Source organism: Schistocerca piceifrons, chromosome 4 (assembly GCF_021461385.2).
Source record: "Schistocerca piceifrons isolate TAMUIC-IGC-003096 chromosome 4, iqSchPice1.1, whole genome shotgun sequence".
In the NCBI taxonomy this organism is placed as follows: domain Eukaryota; kingdom Metazoa; phylum Arthropoda; class Insecta; order Orthoptera; family Acrididae; genus Schistocerca; species Schistocerca piceifrons.
In genome coordinates, this window is record NC_060141.1 from 35332713 (window position 1) to 35351864 (window position 19152).

Genomic DNA, 19152 nt, shown 5'->3' on the forward strand with positions numbered 1-19152 from the left:
GATGCGGTCGCAAAACACAGACACTAAACTTATTACAGTGAACAGAGACGTCAATGAACGAACGGACAGATAATAACTATGCAAAAATAAATAAAGTAAAATTTTCACTCCAGGGAAGATTTGAACCAAGGACTTCTCGTTCTGCAGCTGCTCACGCTACCACGGGACCACGGCGCTCCTGAGCTCACATTTTGCATGATGTTGCGTATGTGGCCCATGGACTACTCAGTTTGTATATTTTGCTTATTTTTTCACAGTTCCACACTACTTCTTCCTGTTTTCTCAATTGATCTGTGTTCAGTTTATCAAGGCCTATGCACTGTGCCAACTTATAACTAAATCTGAGGGGGGTGCGATGGGGAGGTTCCCTTGTGAGAATGATTGCAAAGGATGTCACAGCAACATTCATCTCTTGTTCATAACTCAGACTTTCTATTCAGGAAAGAAGATATATCGGCTGGTCTTTTGTTATAAGTACATCGGCAACAGATTAGTCCACACCATCCCCCCCCCCCCCCGCCTCCCCCCTCCCCGAATGTCTGGAGGATACGTGCCGCCTCTAGCAATCGTGTTGCTGATACTTACTGCTACATTGTACCTGCTGTTCCTAATACCCTAACTTTCAAGTTCTTTTGAACAGGCAGGGTGACAATTATTGAACTGTATTAAAAAAACAACGTAAATTAGCTACAAACTACGGCGTTCACACACTGTATTCAACATATAAACGTCACTTCAGATATTCAGATTTAGGTTATGACATGTTCGATATGCCTGTCATCATTGGTGATGATGTGGCGCAGACGAATAGCGAAATTCTGCATCTCTCGCTGAAGTGTCGGAACATCGATGCTGTCGATGACCTCTTGAATGGCTATTTACAGGTCACCAACGGCTTTGGGATTATTACAGTACACCTTTTCTTTAATATAGTACCACAGAAAAGAGTCGCATGTGTTCAGACCCGGAGAATATGGTGGCCAATCGAGGCCGATGCCAATAGCCTCTGGGTACCCTAGAGCCAGAATAAGGTCCCCAAAGTGCTCCTCCAGGACATCAGACACTTTCCTGCTTCCATGAGGTCGAGCTCCGTCTTGCATGTACCACATCTTGTCGAAATCTGGGTGAATTTGGTAATGGGGATGAAATCATCTTCCAAAACCTTCACGTACCGTTCGGTAGTCACCGTCCCATCAAGAAATACCGCACCGATTATTCCGTGACTGGACATTGCGCACCACACAGTCACCCGCTGATGGTGAAGAGACTTCTCCATCTCAAAAAAATTTGGAAATTTGTACTAAGGTCTTATGGGACCAAACTACTTAGGTCATCGGTCCCTAAGCCTACACGCTACTTTATCTAACTTAAGCTATGGACAACACACACACCCCACACCCTCCCCAGGGAGGACTCGAACCTCCGACGGCGGGAGCCGCACGGACCACGACAAGGCGTCTAAGACCGCGCGGCTACCACGCCTCCCACGGCCTCGATCTCGAAATGCGGATTCTCAGCCCCCAAAACGCGCGACTTTTGCTTCTTAACAAACCTTCCAAATGAAAGTGGACTTCGTCGTTAAACCATTCTAAGCATGCGCATACTGATTCCCATCATGCCCCTTGGCCAACCGTGCAGTCCTAACGCAAACTGTTCAGAAGTTATGACGATTTTATTTCACGTAGTTCAATAATTGTCACCTTGTAACATTACCTCTTGTACAGTCCACAGTATAATTCTGACCAACAAGAAATTCATAGAGACATAATGATCTAAACTTTATAACTTGTCGCAAATTGAAATACCATGCAAGTACATTAGTCTTATTTTTGCGACTTAAGTAAACGAAATACATCCTAATTCTTATTTTCGAATATGTACATACTCATCACTAACTACATTATTTGCTAAACAAGTAAAAATACATTCATTTTTCTAAAAAAGCACTGACATACACTATAATCTGTTAATGCTTTGTTCCAATCCACGACAAATAAATTAATAAGAGATCAGCCTCTAATTATAGGCCTTCCCACTGTGCCGACTAACAGGACAAAGAAGTAGCCCCAAAAAATCCCTTTTCCGTCTGAAAAGTTAACGAATTATTTTTATCTTATAATAATAGATAACGTAAGAACTTACGACAACATCTGTCGTCTGTAGCACTTTTATTTTCACAAGTCCGTCTTGATCACATAGATTTCTTTACACTTTATGACCGGTTTCGGCTCATCGCCATCTTCAGATCGTTAAAATATTCTGATATAAATCATCGTTAAGTTAAACATGTGCGTCTGTCATCTGTGCTACAACCTACACTAATAAGCCAGAATATTTTGACAGCTGCTCGCCGCGAAGTTGGATGCCTTCAAATGGTTCAAATGGCTCTGAGCACTATGGGACTTAACATCTGAGGTCATCAATCCCCTATAACTTAGAACTACTTAAACCAAACTAACCTAAGGACGTCACACACATCCATGCCCGAGGCAGGATTCGAACTTGCGACTGTAGCAGCAGCGCGGTTCCGGACTGAAGCGCCTAGTACCGCTCGGCCACAGCGGTCGGCGTTGGATGCCGCCTGCTGGTGCTGCGAGCACGTGACGCAATAATAATACTACGTAAGTAGAGCAGACACGGATGCGGGATCATCGTAGGGAAGATGCGAGCTACAAATGGGAAATCCATTGAGATAAGCGAGTTTGGCAAACGGCAGAATACTATTACGCAGAGCCTGTGAACGAGTTTCTTTCCAGCGCTTGCACGGGACCTGTGGTAGCAATCGAAGACACGCTGACAGCTGCAAACCACATCGATCCCTTCATGCTTGATGTCTTCCCAGAAGGCGATGTCTTATTTCAGCAGTACAATTGTTTGTGTCTCCGAGCCAGGACAGTGCTGCAGTGGTTTGAGGAGCATTATAATGAACTCACTTTGATGCCTCGGCGGCTAAATTCGCCTACCGAACCAATCTGGGTCGCTATCTGGGGCCATCACCGCGTACGCAAATAAGCTCCCGGTTATTTACGCGAATTACATGACCGGTCCGTAGATATTTAACGCCACATATCATCACAACCATAACAACAAATCTTCGGCTCCCTGTTACGCAGAATCAGTGATGTATTTCGTTCCCAAGACGGACAGACAATCCAGTAAGCATGTGGTCATAATGTTTTGCCTCATTAGTGTATAACTACAAGAGTAAAGTGAGATGGCTAAAACAACTAAGTTTCAATGTTTAGTCAGTACAGTTAAAATTACTATTTAAATGTTGTTTAAGTTACAACCTGTCTACCTCTATCTTTACACTCGTCCCAAATACATTGCAAATGGCTGTTGAACCTTGAGGTAAGAACGGCAGGCGAACCAAACATATCTGTGTAAGCAACGAACAATTTTTTGTTTGTTTTTTAACCATACATCATCACTGCTTTTATTATTTTTGATCCTCTTATTTTTTATTATGATTAGAGAGCAACTTCGTAGTAGATATCTGCTGTTGAGGCGGAGGTATAATGGAATGTCTTTCAGAAGTCGCTTTAGGAACGTAGATATTCTTACACTTACATGCCAATAAATTTACCCCCTGATGCTATTCATGGTGAATATTTCTGATGAATCGACGAATTCACAACGACAGTACTAGACGTACAAAATGCTTTCCATGTAGACCACGTCCCTACCTGAGGTTCAGAATTGAGAGCTATATATTGATCCAAATGCCTGTAGCAGGTAGGTGGTCGACCATAGGCAGAAAATTGAAACCCCAGATATTCAAACAGTGAAAGGGTACCCCACTTTATCAGAAAAAATATTTGGACTCAAGAATGCAAATTCTGCATATCTGTAATGTTTGTACTAAACAGATATTTTTGCGTTATGTAGACGGCTGATGATGGACTTCATAAGCTTACTTGCATTATTAGAGAAAAGAAGTAGTTGCGTGATGTAACAGGTGGAGCAGTGGCTTCTTTCTGAAAGCAGCTGTTTTCCTCCTAATGTACGTATATAGGGTGCCTCACAGAGTGGTTTACACTGTTCGAACTTTAATAAATCGAGCCAAAATATTAATAAAACTATGAATTTTGAAGTCACGTACATGGTCACAACATTACTTGTTATGTTTACCTGCTGAAGATGATCAAAATTTCCTCTAACCTTAGCAATACAGCGTCCGCAACGCTCCGGATCCGATCGACACACGTATGTTATGACTGCCATTCAAACGGATTCAAAGATAACCAGAATCGTCCCTGTAATGTCATCCAGTGCACGCGGCTTTGTGGCATAGACTGTGTCCTTCACAGTTCCCCACAGGAAGAAAGATAATGGCGTTAGATTGGGAGGTATGGGTGCAAATTAAACACTTCTTCCTGAGCCTATCCACCTCTCAAATGTTTCCGATAGTACAGTTTGTGAACACCTGGTAAAGTTCGTCCCTGCAACGCGGTAAGATTATTTCCACCTGTCATAATGCCTTAAAAAAGGAATGGCCCTACAAGTTCTTTGACAGACATACCACATCACACTGATAACACAGGAAGATTAAAAGCTCGTTCTCCCGTAACATGGGGATTGTCTCTTGCGCAGTACACACGGCTATGGTGACTGATGGTTCCATACCGTTTAACCGTCACCTCATCAGACCAAGCAACAACAATAGTCAGCTGTTCACTAACGCAAATGCCTTCACAAATTCGGGGCTGCTATTCGATATATCCTACGTTATATTATATATGTATACGATATATCCTGTAATAATGTAGTTAAGCGTATAATACTGTCCGTTGCCTTGAGTTTAGTTAACAATGTAAAAAAAAGACATGTGTCTACACAGCATAAATAAAAAGTACTCGGTTTAACAGTAGCTCAGAAAAAAGGTCCCTTAACCTGTAGTGTTGTGTAGTTTAATTATTTATTGTGCTTTACATTGTCCATTGCGTAAAGTGTAATTTCAGCATTAAGAAGCAAGTTTGATAAACAACACTTTAATGTAACACCTAAGAACCAGCGTCCTTTCCACACGCTATTCAGTTGTTTCCTGAAGATGGCCTAATAAGGCGAAAATTAATTCGAAATAAACAAAAATCATCAGAACAAAAACAGTGTATTTGTTATTCAACTTTAGGTATGAAATTGTTCTACCAAGAAGTAACGGAAGAATCCATAAATAAAATTTAGAAGTAACTCCCAGAAGTATCAGTGTGTGATGATAAGCAGTAGTCGTGTTTCAATGAAGTGGGTGGTTATAATCAAACTCTCCCTATTTAACACGCTATAACACGGAAAGTGATTACCGTACCAGTACCAAAATTGGTAGAATTAATGTCCAGAGTATGGGGTGCATGATTTCCGTGCGTAAGGGCGCCACCGTGCAGTTCCAACGATGGCCACCAGGTGCCGTGATCAGCCTTCGTGATCCACAGTCTCACACACCTGGCTGGCCGCAGTGCGCTTGTCGACGTGTCAACAGGAGCTTGGACAAAAGGAGCAGGGCGTTACTGGTTAAGTTCAGTTATAAAAACAACAGTAATGCGACAGCTGCAATTCGAGCATATCGCCGGCTGAAAGGATTACCGAAGAGTCCTCTTTCTTCACCTGCGCTGCGGAGTATGATGAACAAGTTGGAATCAACTGGAGGACTGACCGTCGCTCCGGGAAGAGGCCGGCGACCGGCTGTACCACAGTTGGTTGACGAACAGCTGTTGCTATGCCAGACAACGCTGCACGAATTCCCGATCGTCAGGCAGTGCGCGTGCTGTGTCACGACAGCTGAACATCCCGTGTTCCACTATACGGAAGGTGCTTCGAACCACTCTCAAATGGTATCCGATCAAGTGGCTCCGAGCACTATAGGACTTAACATCTGAGGTCATCAGTCCCCTAAAACTACTTGAACCTAACTAACCTAAGCACATCACACACATTCATGCCCGAACAGGATCCTAACCTGCGACCGTAGATGTCGCGCGGTTTCAGACTGTAGCCACCGCGGCCGGCAAATGGTATCCGTACAAGATCCATATCGCACAACAGCTTGCACCACAGGACGTACAACGATGATTCAATTTCGCTCTCCACTTTCTCGCAAGGACTGAAATTGGCGAGGGCTAGCCCAGGACCATCCTATGGACAGACAAGGCTTATTTTTCTCTGATGGGTGAGGTGAACACACAGAATTGCTGAGTGTGCGGATCTTCACCTCCAGTCACTGTGCATAAAGTTCCTTTGTGTGGTGAACGTGGCTTCACGGCCACGTTCATCATTGACCCACTCTTTTTTGAACAGGTTGGCGCTGAAGGACCAAAGACATCTTGTGTAACTGGCCAGCCTTACTGCGATATGCTTCGCCAGCGTGTCATACCCATACTACAGGAGAGAGACGCATTGAGTTCAACAGTTTTCATGCAAGAAGGGGCCCCACAGCACATCGTTCGTGAAGTTCACCTGCTTCCCCGAAATGCATTTGGAAACGATCGAATTATCACCCAATCGTTTCCAAATGCTGGCTGGCTCGATCACTTGATCTCACTGCCTGTGATTTCCGGTTGGGAAATTCTGGTCGTATGTAAAGTACACAAGCGGCAAGACGCAGTCAATACCTTCGCTGCGCAATGCCGATGGTACTGCTACCGACGATTGTGCCGCTAAAGCGGAGTTATTGAACGCAGTTTTCTGAAATTCCTTCACCGGGGAAGACGAATGGAATATTCCAGAATTTGAAACACGAACAGCTGCTAGCATGAATTTCATAGAAGTAGTTACCTTAGGGGTTGCGGAGCAACTCATATCGCTTGATACGGGCAAGTCTTCAGGTCCAGATTGTATACCGATTAGGTTCCTTTCAGATTACGCTGATACAATAGCTCCCTACTTAGCAATCATATACAACCGCTCGCTCACCGATAGATCTGTACCTACAGATTGGAAAATTGCGCAGGTCGCACCAGTGTTTAAGAAGGGTAGTAGGAGTAATCCATCGAACTACAGACCTATATCATTGACGTCGGTTTGCAGTAGGGTTTTGGAGCATATACTGTATTCAAACATTATGAATCACCTCGAGGGGAACGATTTATTGATACGTAATCAGCATGGTTTCAGGAAACATCGTTCTTGTGCAACGCAGCTAGCTCTTTATTCGCACGAAGTAATGGCCGCTATCGTCTACCGTCTAGTAAGGTCATCCGAAGACCAGTATGAGTTGCAAAGCGATTTAGAAAAGATTGCTGTATGGTGTGGCAGGTGGCGGTTGACGCTAAATAACGATAAGTGTGAGGTGATCCACATGAGTTCCAAAAGAAATCCGTTGGAATTCGATTACTCGATAAATAGTACAATTCTCAAGGCTGTCAATTCAACTAAGTACCTGGGTGTAAAAATTACGAACTACTTCAGTTGGAAAGACCACATAGATAATATTGTGGGGAAGGCGAGCCAAAGGTTGCGTTTCATTGGCAGGACACTTAGAAGATGCAACAAGTCCACTAAAGAGACGGCTTACACTACACTCGTTCGTCCTCTGTTAGAATATTTCTGCGCGGTGTGGGATCCTTACCAGGTGGGATTGACCGAGGACATCGAAAGGGTGCAAAAAAGGGCAGCTCGTTTTGTATTATCGCGTAATAGGGGAGAGAGTGTGGCAGATATGATACGCGAGTTGGGATGGAAGTCATTAAAGCAAAGACGTTTTTCGTCGCGGCGAGATCTATTTACGAAATTCCAGTCACCAACTTTCTCTTCCGAATGCGAAAATATTTTGTTGAGCCCAGCCTACATAGGTAGGAATGATCGTCAAAATAAAATTAGAGAAATCAGAGCTCTAACAGAAATGTTTAGGTGTTCGTTTTTCCCACGCGCTGTTCGGGAGTGGAATGGTAGGGAGATAGTATGATTGTGGTTCGATGAACCCTCTGCCAAGCACTTAAATGTGAATTGCAGAGTAATCATGTAGATGCAGATGTACGTGAAGGACAGGATTTACCAAGGGAACATTCACACATGTGCTGATATGAAGCGCAGTATATCAAGAGAGGCAGTCAGCATACCTACGGACATGCTTCGTAGTGCTGTCCAGAATGCAATCCTGCGCTTTCAGACTCTTCAGACGCTGATGGGCGCGATATTGAGCTCCTTTTGTAGCAGTAATGGTTTCGGTATGTAGTGGTATGACGTACCGTAGCAGCACATTAAAAATGTTTCAATTGAACTGATTGTGCATTACTTCTCTTCCCCATGACCTTGACACTAATGGTACCAAGATTGGTACTCGCACAATGATTACCGTGTTATAAAGTGTTAAACAGGGATTTTGGAGGCCTTCGCACAGTTTGACTCGTCCCACCCCGCTGTGGGACCCAGTGTGTGACTTGGAGGGACTGAGCGAGCGGCCGCGGGCACCCCACCTGGGAGGTCTGACGGGCGGCGACGCCTCGGCGGCCGTGTCGTCGTCCCGGGGCAGCTGCGGCTGCTGGCCGTTGTCGTCGGTGATGGACAGCTCCTCGAGGTCGGCGTCCGTGCGCAGGTCCTCGTCGGCCGTCGTGAAGTACTCCCCCGACACGTCGATCACCACCGCCTCCATCAGCAGGTTGCCAGACTGCGACGACTCCTTCGTGAACCGCATCGGTGGCAGGTCCACGACGTTGTGCTCTGCAGAAACCGCCGCACCTCAACTCAGTCATTACAGCAGCAAGAGAAGTCAATTGTCATTTGTTCCGCGAGGAAAGGTCGGGTGATTCTGACTTGCAAAAGGATTCACAGAACGATTTTCCAGAACATTATGTTTCCTAAGTGTCAACGACAATCAGTCTAGTCCCAAGATAATTACTGGGGGGCTATGGAAGCACAGAATACCTACACCACATTTTAAGACTCTATTCTAAGAACGTAAGTCATGCATCCCTCACTTCAAACTAAATGTCGCGCGTAAATGAGTACCTACGATTATGATTCGTTTGGAAAAGTGCACTGTAACTGTGAACGAAACCCCTTACAAGCCGCTACTGCGACCAGTCCCAGAATACTGCTCCCGCATCTGGGATGATTATCAGGTTGGCGTGGCGGCAGACAACGAATGAATGCGCAGATGTGCTGTTAGGAGCGTAAAATGTCGGTATAGTTTGTAGAAAAGTGTAACGGAGATTCTGGAGGACCTTAAATGGATATATTTGTGTATCTTACGCAGGGATATTGAGGATAAGTTAAAACCGTTTAGAACGCGTGCAGAGGCGCGTAGGCAAACGATGGAATACAACAGGAAGTCAATATGATTAGTGCGAAGTACACACTGCTAAGCCTTGATAATACCTTGTGGAGTATGTATAAGTTACGCATGCAGACATTCTCTAGCCAATATTTTTGTTGCCCCTGCACCAATATTTCGCGGTTTTCCTGCGTTAAATGTGGCACTGTTATCATGTAATTTACTTCCTGTAGTTCAGTTACTGACAATCTTACTGTCCACTTTTTCGATGAGGCTCGAGATACGATGCGACAAATGATTATTCAGGTGTGCCAGAGAGTCAAAAGTGTACTGGACTTCAGGAGCTCTAAATGCTTATAAAAAAAGCTGTTACAAAAATTTTAAGTTAGTTACATTCGTCACTCAGTCAACCACCTGTCCTCCTTCACGAATGGTGTGATCTTAATGAAAGTATTTCATATAGAAGTCACTTATTTATTTATTTATATATATATATATATATATATATATATATATATATATATATCCTGTAATAATGTAGTTATTGTGTATAATACTATCCATTGCCTTGAGTTTAGTTTACAATGCAAAAAAAGAAAACATGTGTCTACACAGCATAAATGAAAAATACTCAGTTTAATAGTATCTCAGAGAAAAGGTCCATTAACCCGTAGTATTGTGTAGTTTAATTATTTATTGTGGTTTTCATTGTCCATTGTGTAAAGTGTAATTTCAGCATAAGAAGCAGTTTTATATATATACATAATTTCTTACAAACATAAATTGAAATAATATAAAGAGTATTCGGGTTGATGAACTTTCTACAGTGGTAAATCATTACCCAGTTTATATGATAATAATAAATTATGTCAAATTTACTAAAAACCTCGTCCTAAATACGTCAAATCTTGTGTCAAATGAAATAAAATTACAGCGCCTAGGATATTTTGTAACACAATACTGATCGCCTACGGTACTTATTTCACATTATTTTAATTAACTATACAACACCAGCAGCATTCCCTACGAAAATGAGCCATGCCAAAATCTTTTCCTCTAGACAGAAATAGTTCGGTTTTAATGTGGCAAGGACCGAATACAGCTAATAAACAATATTTTTGGTGTATTTGTCCAGTCCGATCTTCCAGTCTTGCATTACATCTGTGTTTTATGCAGTGTAAAAATACAGTTAATGTTCCGTCAAATGCCTTCCCTTTCAATTGCGAATCGCTTGCTACTGGCGACTTTTGTCACCCCGCTTTTCATAGACAGATGTACGGCTCGGATTATTCAGTTCGACATGCAGCTACAAGCTACTTACTACAACAAAATGCGCAAAAGTTAACAATATGGTGTTTACGTACACTGGGCGTACTGCCTTCCGGAAACACAAACAGTGTTTTGTAAACTTTATTGTACAGCGTGAACCAGAACTCCATCGACAAACTTTGGGACGTTGATTAGGAATACCTTCTGAGTATTTTGGTTTAACGGAACCACGGTCTCCAGTAACTCCAAACACGGCCATTGCTTTACGTCCGTTTTCCACTCAAGATACCTGCACAACAGTGCAAATGCCGACAGCATGCGCTCAGTGTCTTGTCTACCATAGACACCAATTTGTTCCATTCGCTCACGGACCCGCTGTTGACGACAGTAATGCCTAACTTATTTTTCGCCCTCAAACTTGCATTCAGTACTGCTCTGCTCTGTTGCACGCTTGTTTATCCAGCTCTGCTTTTACGTTAACAGTGGTTCACAACAGTATGGACGGCTTGACTGATGAAGACTTTCCACCTTGGATTCACTGAACACTCCAGTGGAAGAACGATACAGCCATGCTGTGCTGGGCTGTTCCCACACCGACGGCAGCCACATCGCAGTTCTTTTTCGGACAGGGGTGGTTGTATTACTCTGTGTTTCGTGTTGTACGTTTTGCTCATTGCATATTACAGGCTTCTTTGCTGTTGCGAGAGTATTTTCGCAGATACAAGGATCAGTGCGGTAACAAAGTTAATAAATCGTAATTACATCACTACTCTGTAACGAGTCGCCGGAGACAGTGGGTCTCTCATACCAAAATGCACACAACGGATCCCTGGACAGCCTCTGAAAGTTTGTCGATGGAGTTCTGGTTCACCCTGCATATTTCTTAGGGCCTGGGACTGAAATATATAATTTAAAAACTTATTTGTTGTAATAGTATTATTTGTCACAAAAATGATACTGTGTTAAAGTACAGAAAGGTTCCAAGTTTAATTCATATCATTATCTCTCCAAGATTAAAATCAATAACATTCTTTTCAGAAAGCCTAAGTTAGCTGGAAAGAACCATCCAGAAATGATGTCGCAAAACTGAAGATCAGGCAAGAAATGTTGAGGTATTCATTCGAAAGACTGGTTTGATGCAGCTCTCCATGCTGCTCTATCCTGTGCAAGCTTCTTCATCTCGCAGTACCTACTGCAACCTACATCCTTCTGAATCTGCATACTGTATTCATCTCATGGTCTCCCTCTACGATTTTTACCCCCGACGCTTGCTTCCCTCCAGTAATAAACTGGTGATCCCTTGATGCCTCAGAATGTGTCCTCTCAACCGTGCCCTTCTTCTAGCCAGGTTGAACCACAAACTTCTTGTTTCCCCAGTTCCATTCAGTACTTCCTCATTAGTCACGTGATCCATTCATCTAATCTTCAGCGTTCTTCTGTAGCAGCATGTTTCGGAAGCTTCTATTCTCTTCTTGTGTGAACTATTAATCGCCCATGATTCATTCTATACATGGCTACACTCCATACAAATGGCTTCAGAAAAGATTTCCTAATACTTAAACGTATATTCTATGTTAACAAATTTCTCTCCTTCAGAAATGCTTTCCTTGCCATTGCCAGTCTACATTTTATATCCTCTCTACTTAGACCATCATCAGTTATTTTGCTCCCCAAATAGCAAAACTCATTTACTACTTTAAGCGTCTCATTTCCTAATTTAAGTGCTGCAGCATCACCCGATTTAATTCGACTACATTCCATTATCCTCATTTTGCTTTTGTTGATGTTCATCTTATATCCTCCTTTCAAGACACTGTCCATTCCATTCAACTGTTCGTCCAAGTCCTTTGCTGTCTCTTACAGAATTACACTGTCATCGTCAAACCTCGAAGTTTTTATTTCTTTTCCATGAATTATAATTCCTACTTCAAATTCTTCTTTTGTTTCCTTTACTGCTTGCTCAACATACAGATTGAATAACATTGGGGGTAGTCTACAACCCTGTCTCACTCCCTTATCAACCACTGCTTTCCTTCCGTGCTCCTCGACTCTTATGCCATCTGGTTTCTGTAAAAATTGTTAATGCCTTTAGTTCCCTGTATTTTACCCGTGCCACCTTTAGAATTTGAAAGAAAGTATTCCAGTCAGCATTGTCAAAAGCTTTCTCCAACTCTACCAATGCTATAACCGTAGGTGTATCTTTCCTTAACCTATATTTTATGAGAAGTCGCACGGTCAGTACTGTCTCACGGGTTCCCACATTTCTCCAGAACCTAAACTGATCTTCCCCGATGTCGGCTTCTATCAGTTTTCCCATTCTTCTATAAAGGATTCGTGTTAGTACTGTATTTCGCAACCGTGACTTATTAAATTGATAGTTCGGTAATTTTCATACCTGTCAGCACTTTCTTTCTTTGAAATTGGAATTGCTATATTCTTTTTCAAGCCTTAGAGTATTTCGCCTGTCTCATACATATTGCTCATCATGTGGGAGAGTTTTGTCATGGCCGGGTCTCCCAAGGCTATTAGTAGCTCTAACGGAATGTTGCCTACTACCAGGGCCTTATTTCGACTTAGGTCTTTCAATGCTCTGCAAAATTTTTCACGCAGTATCATATCTCTCATTTCATCCCCATCCACGTCCTCCTCCATTTCCATAATACTGCCCTCAAATGCAACACCGTTTTATAAACCCTCTATATCCTCCTTTCACCTTTCTGCTTTCCTTTGTTTGGACTGTTTTTCCATCTGAGCTCTTCATATTCATACAGCTGCTTCTCTTTTCCCCAAAGACCCGTTTAATTTTCCTGTAGGCGGTATCTACCTTACCCCTAGTGATATATGCTTCTGCATCCTTGCATATGTCCTCTAGCCATTCCTACTTAGCCATTTTGCACTTCCTGTCGATCTCAGTTTTTAGACGTTTGTATTCCATTTCGACTGCCTCATTTATTGTATTCTTGTATTCTCTCCTTTCATCGATTAAATTCAATATCTCTTGTTTTATCTATGAATTTCTACCAGCCCTCGTATTTTTACCTCCTTGGTCATATGGTGCCTTCACTATTTCGCCTCTCAAAGCAACCCATTCTTCTTCTAATGTATTTCTTTCCCCAGGTACTGTCAGTCGTTCCCTTATGCTCCCGATGAAACTTTTTACAACCTCTGGTTCTGTCAGTTTACCCAGGTCCCATCTCCTTAAATTCCTGCCTTTACGCAGTTTCTTCAGTTTTTATCTGCAGTTCATAACCAATAAAATGTGGTCAGAATCCACATCTACCTCAGGAAATGTCTTACAGTTCAAAACTTGGTTCCCAAAAATCTGTCTTAGCATTATAAAATCAATCTGAAACCTTCCAGTGTCTCCAGGCCCCTTTCACGTATACAACCTCTTTCATCATTCTTAAAATCAGTGTTAGCTATGATGAAATTATCCTCTGTGCAAAATTCTACGAAGCGGCTTTCTCTTTCGTTCCCTTTCCTCAGTCCATATTCACTTACTACTTCTCTTTCGCTTCGTTTTCCTACTATCGAATACCAATACCCCATGACTATTAAATTTTCGTCTTCCTTAACTATCTGAATAACTTCTTTTATCTCATCATACATTTCCTCAATCTCCTGCTCATCTGCGGAGCTAGTTGGCATATAAATTTGTACCACTGTGGTGGGTGTGTGATTCGTGTCTACCTTGGCTACAATAATGCGTTCACTATGGTGTTCATAGTTGCTTACTCGTGTTCCTATTTTGTCATTCATTATTAAAGCTACTCCTGCATTACACCTATTTGATTTTGTATCTATAACCCCTCATTTACCTGACCAGAAGTCCTGTTTCTCCTACCACCGAACTTTAGCGGTTCCCACTATATCTAGCTTTAAGAACTGGACAAATACTGTTACCAAATTAGAACAAGCAGACAACGTTTCAGTCCTGAACGATTGGAAACGAGATTGTAGATGGTGGTACGAGACCTACGACTATGGTGACACGTACTAATTGTTTTCTAAGGAACAGGACTGTGAAATATGTTACCATTATTAGGACAGTTGTAACAATCTATTACTATCGTTGTTTCTGTGTTATGCATTTGTGTTTGATCTGCTTTGTATTTGTCAATATTAAATACGGGAATGTCTTAGGAACACCAGGGCAAAGCACTCCGTCTTCAGGCCGTGTCACCCTCAGCTGAGGATGCGAATAGAAGGGGCGTGTGGTCAGCACACCGCTCTCACAGAACCAGCGAAGCTTATTACAAATTTAGTACTGTTAAATGTTTTCGAGGCTGTTGATTGGAAAAAGACGAAGAGAGATTCCTAGGTGGTGACTTACAAGTTTCATCTACAATGAATGAGAGAAGATTCGTTAGTGAACAAATAAAAATTGATTGATCTGTGCATCATCAAAAGTTAACACCGCAGTTTATGTTACTATACATAAGCATTGCATGTAGGAACTATGATTCTCTGTCAAGTGAAAATAAGAAATATGATGTTATACACTAATTTCTATGTAACAATAAAAGTAGTTTGCTTTATTAAAGGTGTTTGCCTGAGAAAGGCAGCTCCCTCGTTCATTGTTTCTAACATGGAGACGACAGGGCAATCAGATTTTAGTATTTTTTTTATATTTATAGTTCATGGTATCTAGAACTCGACGGCGTTAAAGCCACCTCTCAGAAATTCTCGAGAAAATGGACTTCGAAGTCTTTAGAGCGTCTGTGTCACCGTAAGGTAGAATTCGATTTTCCTGAATGGGCTTTGTGGTAGAGTGCTTGCTTGCCACGTGTATGGCGTGTGTTCGCATCCTAGCAGCGGCAAGTTTTTAAATAAAAGGTGCATGTTCTAGGAGCGTTTTCGTGAAGTATAAAGTATATCAAGATGAAATTGATATGTAATGTTTTTTGTTCATACGTTTATTAACAACTTTTTATAAAAGGTCGCTCATTTAGAATTTAAAATTGGAATGGAAACGATTTTTTCTGTTTGTGATATATAATTAGAATTCGCGCATTTCTCGTGAAAATGAGAAATACGTGTTAATTAGCATATAGCTGATGAATTTTATATTTAAATTACGTAGATATTTGAACTGAGCGAAAGAAAAACGAAAATATAATGAATGAAATGAGAACCAAAACAACGATTACCTCTCTCGAATGCTACCACATTGGTTTTTGCCAGGTGTATGTATTTTAGGTTTCACAGAAATTCTCGTTGAACTTGCAGCTTTGTTTAAAATTCTGCGTCAGCTGTGAACTCTAACTATTCTACCCACATAGCTGGCGAACACTCTACCACACTGCCACGGTGGCCGTTTCAGATTTGATCCGACGCTTATTTCGTGAGATATTTGGCCCGGTCACGATCAATGGACCACCCTGTATAATGCCAATCTGCACGAGGAGAGGGTTTCTACTACTTGTCTTCGTCCTTGCCAAACCTTAACTTGGTCAGCAAGGTCACCGGATCTCTCCCTAACTGAGAACGTTTGAGGCATTATGGGCAGGGCCCTCCAATGCTTCTTTAGGCTATTAAGTTCGCTTATAAAATTTTTCGAGAATTTCATGGAACTGCTATGGGTTATTGATATTTGAATTCTGAACTTCAGCTACATATACAAGGTGAGTCACCTAACATTACCGCTGGATATATTTCGTAAACCACATCAGATACTGACGAACCGATTCCACAGACCGAACGTGAGGAGAGGGGCTAGTGTAATTGTTTAATACAAACCATGCAAAAATTCACGGAAGTATGTTTTTTAACACAAACCTACGTTTTTTTAAATGGAACCACGTTAGTTTTGTTAGCACATCTGAACATATAAACAAATACGTAATCAGTGCCGTTTGTTGCACTGTAAAATGTTAATTACATCCGGAGATATTGTAACCTAAAGTTGACGCTTGAAACCTCCGACGTTCAGTTGCGTGTAGAGTAGAACAAACAGTTCTTTGCAGGGGCCCAAACAGCTGCAACATACATCACGTTTCTACAGAATGATCTGCCAACGTTGCTCGAAAATGTCCCACTGGAAACGCGTCGACGTATGTGGTATCAGCATGATGGTGCATCTGCACATTCCGTAATTAACACTAGGCTGACCTTTGACAGGATGTTCGACGGGCGTTTCATAGGCCGTGGAGGACGCATAAATTGGCCAGCCCGTTCTCCTGATCTTACACCTCTGGACTTCTTTCTGTGGGGTACGTTAAAGGAGAAAGAGTACCGAGATGTGCCTACAACCCCAGAGGATATGAAACAACGTATTGTGGCAGCCTGCGGCGACATTACACCAGATGTACTGCGGCGTGTACGACATTCATTACGCCAGAGATTGCAATTGTGTGCAGCAAATGATGGCCACCACATTGAACATCTATTGGCCTGACATGTCGGGACACACTCTATTCCACTCCGTAATTGAAAACGGAAACCACGTGTGTACGTGTACCTCACCCCTAATGGTAATGTACATGTGCGTCAGTGAAAAAGACCAATAAAAAGGTGTTAGCATGTGGACGTAATGTGCTGTTCCAGTCTCTTCTGTACCTAAGGTCCATCACCGTTCCCTTTGGCTCCTTACGTAATTCGGTGCTCTCCGATACACACGATCGAACAGCGGAAGAGTGGTACTCAAGCGTCAACTTTAGGTTACAATATCTCCGGATGTAGTTAACATTTTACAATGCAACAAACGGCACTGATTACGTATTTGTTTATATGTTCAGATGTGCTAACAAAACTAACGGGGTTCCATTTAAGAAAACGTAGGTTTGTGTGAAAAAACATACTTCAGTGCATTTTTTTATGGTTTGTATTAAACAATTACACTAGCCCCTCTCCTCACGTTCTGTCTGTGCAATCGATTCGTCAGTATTTGATGTGGTTTGCGAAATATATCCAGCGGTAATGTTAGGTGACTCACCCTGTATATAAAAGGTTACAAAAATGCGATTGGCGTGTCGTCTCGTTGTATGGTGAGTAATGTACTTTGCCACGCAAATACAGGGACCTTTTAAGTTGGACAAAACTGTGTTGTGGATCTCTTAGCAGACTTAAAATAAACTATGACTGAAATGATGGCAGAAGGCCACTGCTAGCTGTATGTGTTTGCCCCTGTGCCGAAGAGTGGTGCGAGGGGACGCAGAGAGGTGAGCGGGTACAGACAGGCAGAGGTGGAGGCAGGCGGTACGCACCGGAGACGTGCTCGGACAGCTGCTCGGCGTACATCTCGACGACGGCGAGCGCCTGCTCCTCCGTGAGGTCTGGCGTCTCGTACAGCGAGACGGACACCTCGCGGCCGTCGAACGAGAAGCTGAGGTCGGGCCGCTCGCTGAGCACGTCGCACAGCTGCGACGTGCGCTCCTCCTGGATGGTCGACAGCGACGTGTTGCGCGCCAGCGGGTGCGCCGCCCCCGCCGCCGCCCCCGCCGCCACAGCCATAGCCGGCGCCTCCGCCTTCATCACGCGCTCTGCGCACACAGTACACACAAACACCACCGTGGCGTGTCCTGCAGTCTGGAGCTGACTTCCCCGGACTCAGACAGCAAATAATGTGTGCTTCAGCATAAAATAGGCCACTTTGGAAGCGGCACCACAGATGAACTCTTAGGAGGAGCGTTCACGATGTTGTAACTGTCACCTCCAAAAAAATAATATATATATATATATATATATATATATATATATATATATATATATATATATATATATATATATATACAGGGTGTTTCAAAAATGACCGGTATATTTGAAACGGCAATAAAAACTAAACGAGCAGCGATAGAAATACACCGTTTGTTGCAATATGCTTGGGACAACAGTACATTTTCAGGCAGACAAACTTTCGAAATTACAGTAGTTACAATTTTCAACAACAGATGGCGCTGCGGTCTGGGAAACTCTGTAGTACGATATTTTCCACATATCCACCATGCGTAGCAATAATATGGCGTAGTCTCTGAATGAAATTACCCGAAACCTTTGACAACGTGTCTGGCGGAATGGCTTCACATGCAGATGAGATGTACTGCTTCAGCTGTTCAATTGTTTCTGGATTCTGGCGGTACACCTGGTCTTTCACGTGTCCCCACAGAAAGAAGTCACAGGGGTTCATGTCTGGCGAATAGGGAGGCCAATCCACGCCGCCTCCTGTATGTTTCGGATAGCCCAAAGCAATCACACGATCATCGAAATATTCATTCAGGAAATTAAAGACGTCGGCCGTGCGATGTGGCCGGGCACCATCTTGAATAAACCACGAGGTGTTCGCAGTGTCGTCTAAGGCAGTTTGTACCGCCACAAATTCACGAAGAATGTCCAGATAGCGTGATGCAGTAATCGTTTCGGATCTGAAAAATGGGCCAATGATTCCTTTGGAAGAAATGGCGGCCCAGACCAGTACTTTTTGAGGATGCAGGGAAGATGGGACTGCAACATGGGGCTTTTCGGTTCCCCATATGCACCAGTTCTGTTTATTGACGAAGCTGTCCAGGTAAAAATAAGCTTCGTCAGTAAACCAAATGCTGCCCACATGCATATCGCCGTCATCAATCCTGTGCACTATATCGTTAGCGAATGTCTCTCGTGCAGCAATGGTAGCGGCGCTGAGGGGTTGCCGCGTTTGAATTTTGTATGGATAGAGGTGTAAACTCTGGCGCATGAGACGA

The 19152-nt window shown here is 42.9% G+C and overlaps 1 protein-coding gene across 1 annotated transcript in view; it reads right to left on the reverse strand.

Annotated features, from left to right (window-relative positions):
- LOC124795573 overlaps positions 1–19152 on the reverse strand; it is a gene marked incomplete at its 3' end in the record, with an annotated part of 358941 nt that overhangs the window by 135160 nt on the left and 204629 nt on the right. Inside the window, exons 12-13 of the mRNA XM_047259645.1 lie at positions 17680–17955; positions 8409–8652 (exon numbers count right to left, since the gene is read on the reverse strand). Coding sequence (XP_047115601.1) covers positions 8409–8652; positions 17680–17955 — 520 coding nt within the window. The remainder of the gene's footprint in view (positions 1–8408; positions 8653–17679; positions 17956–19152) is intronic.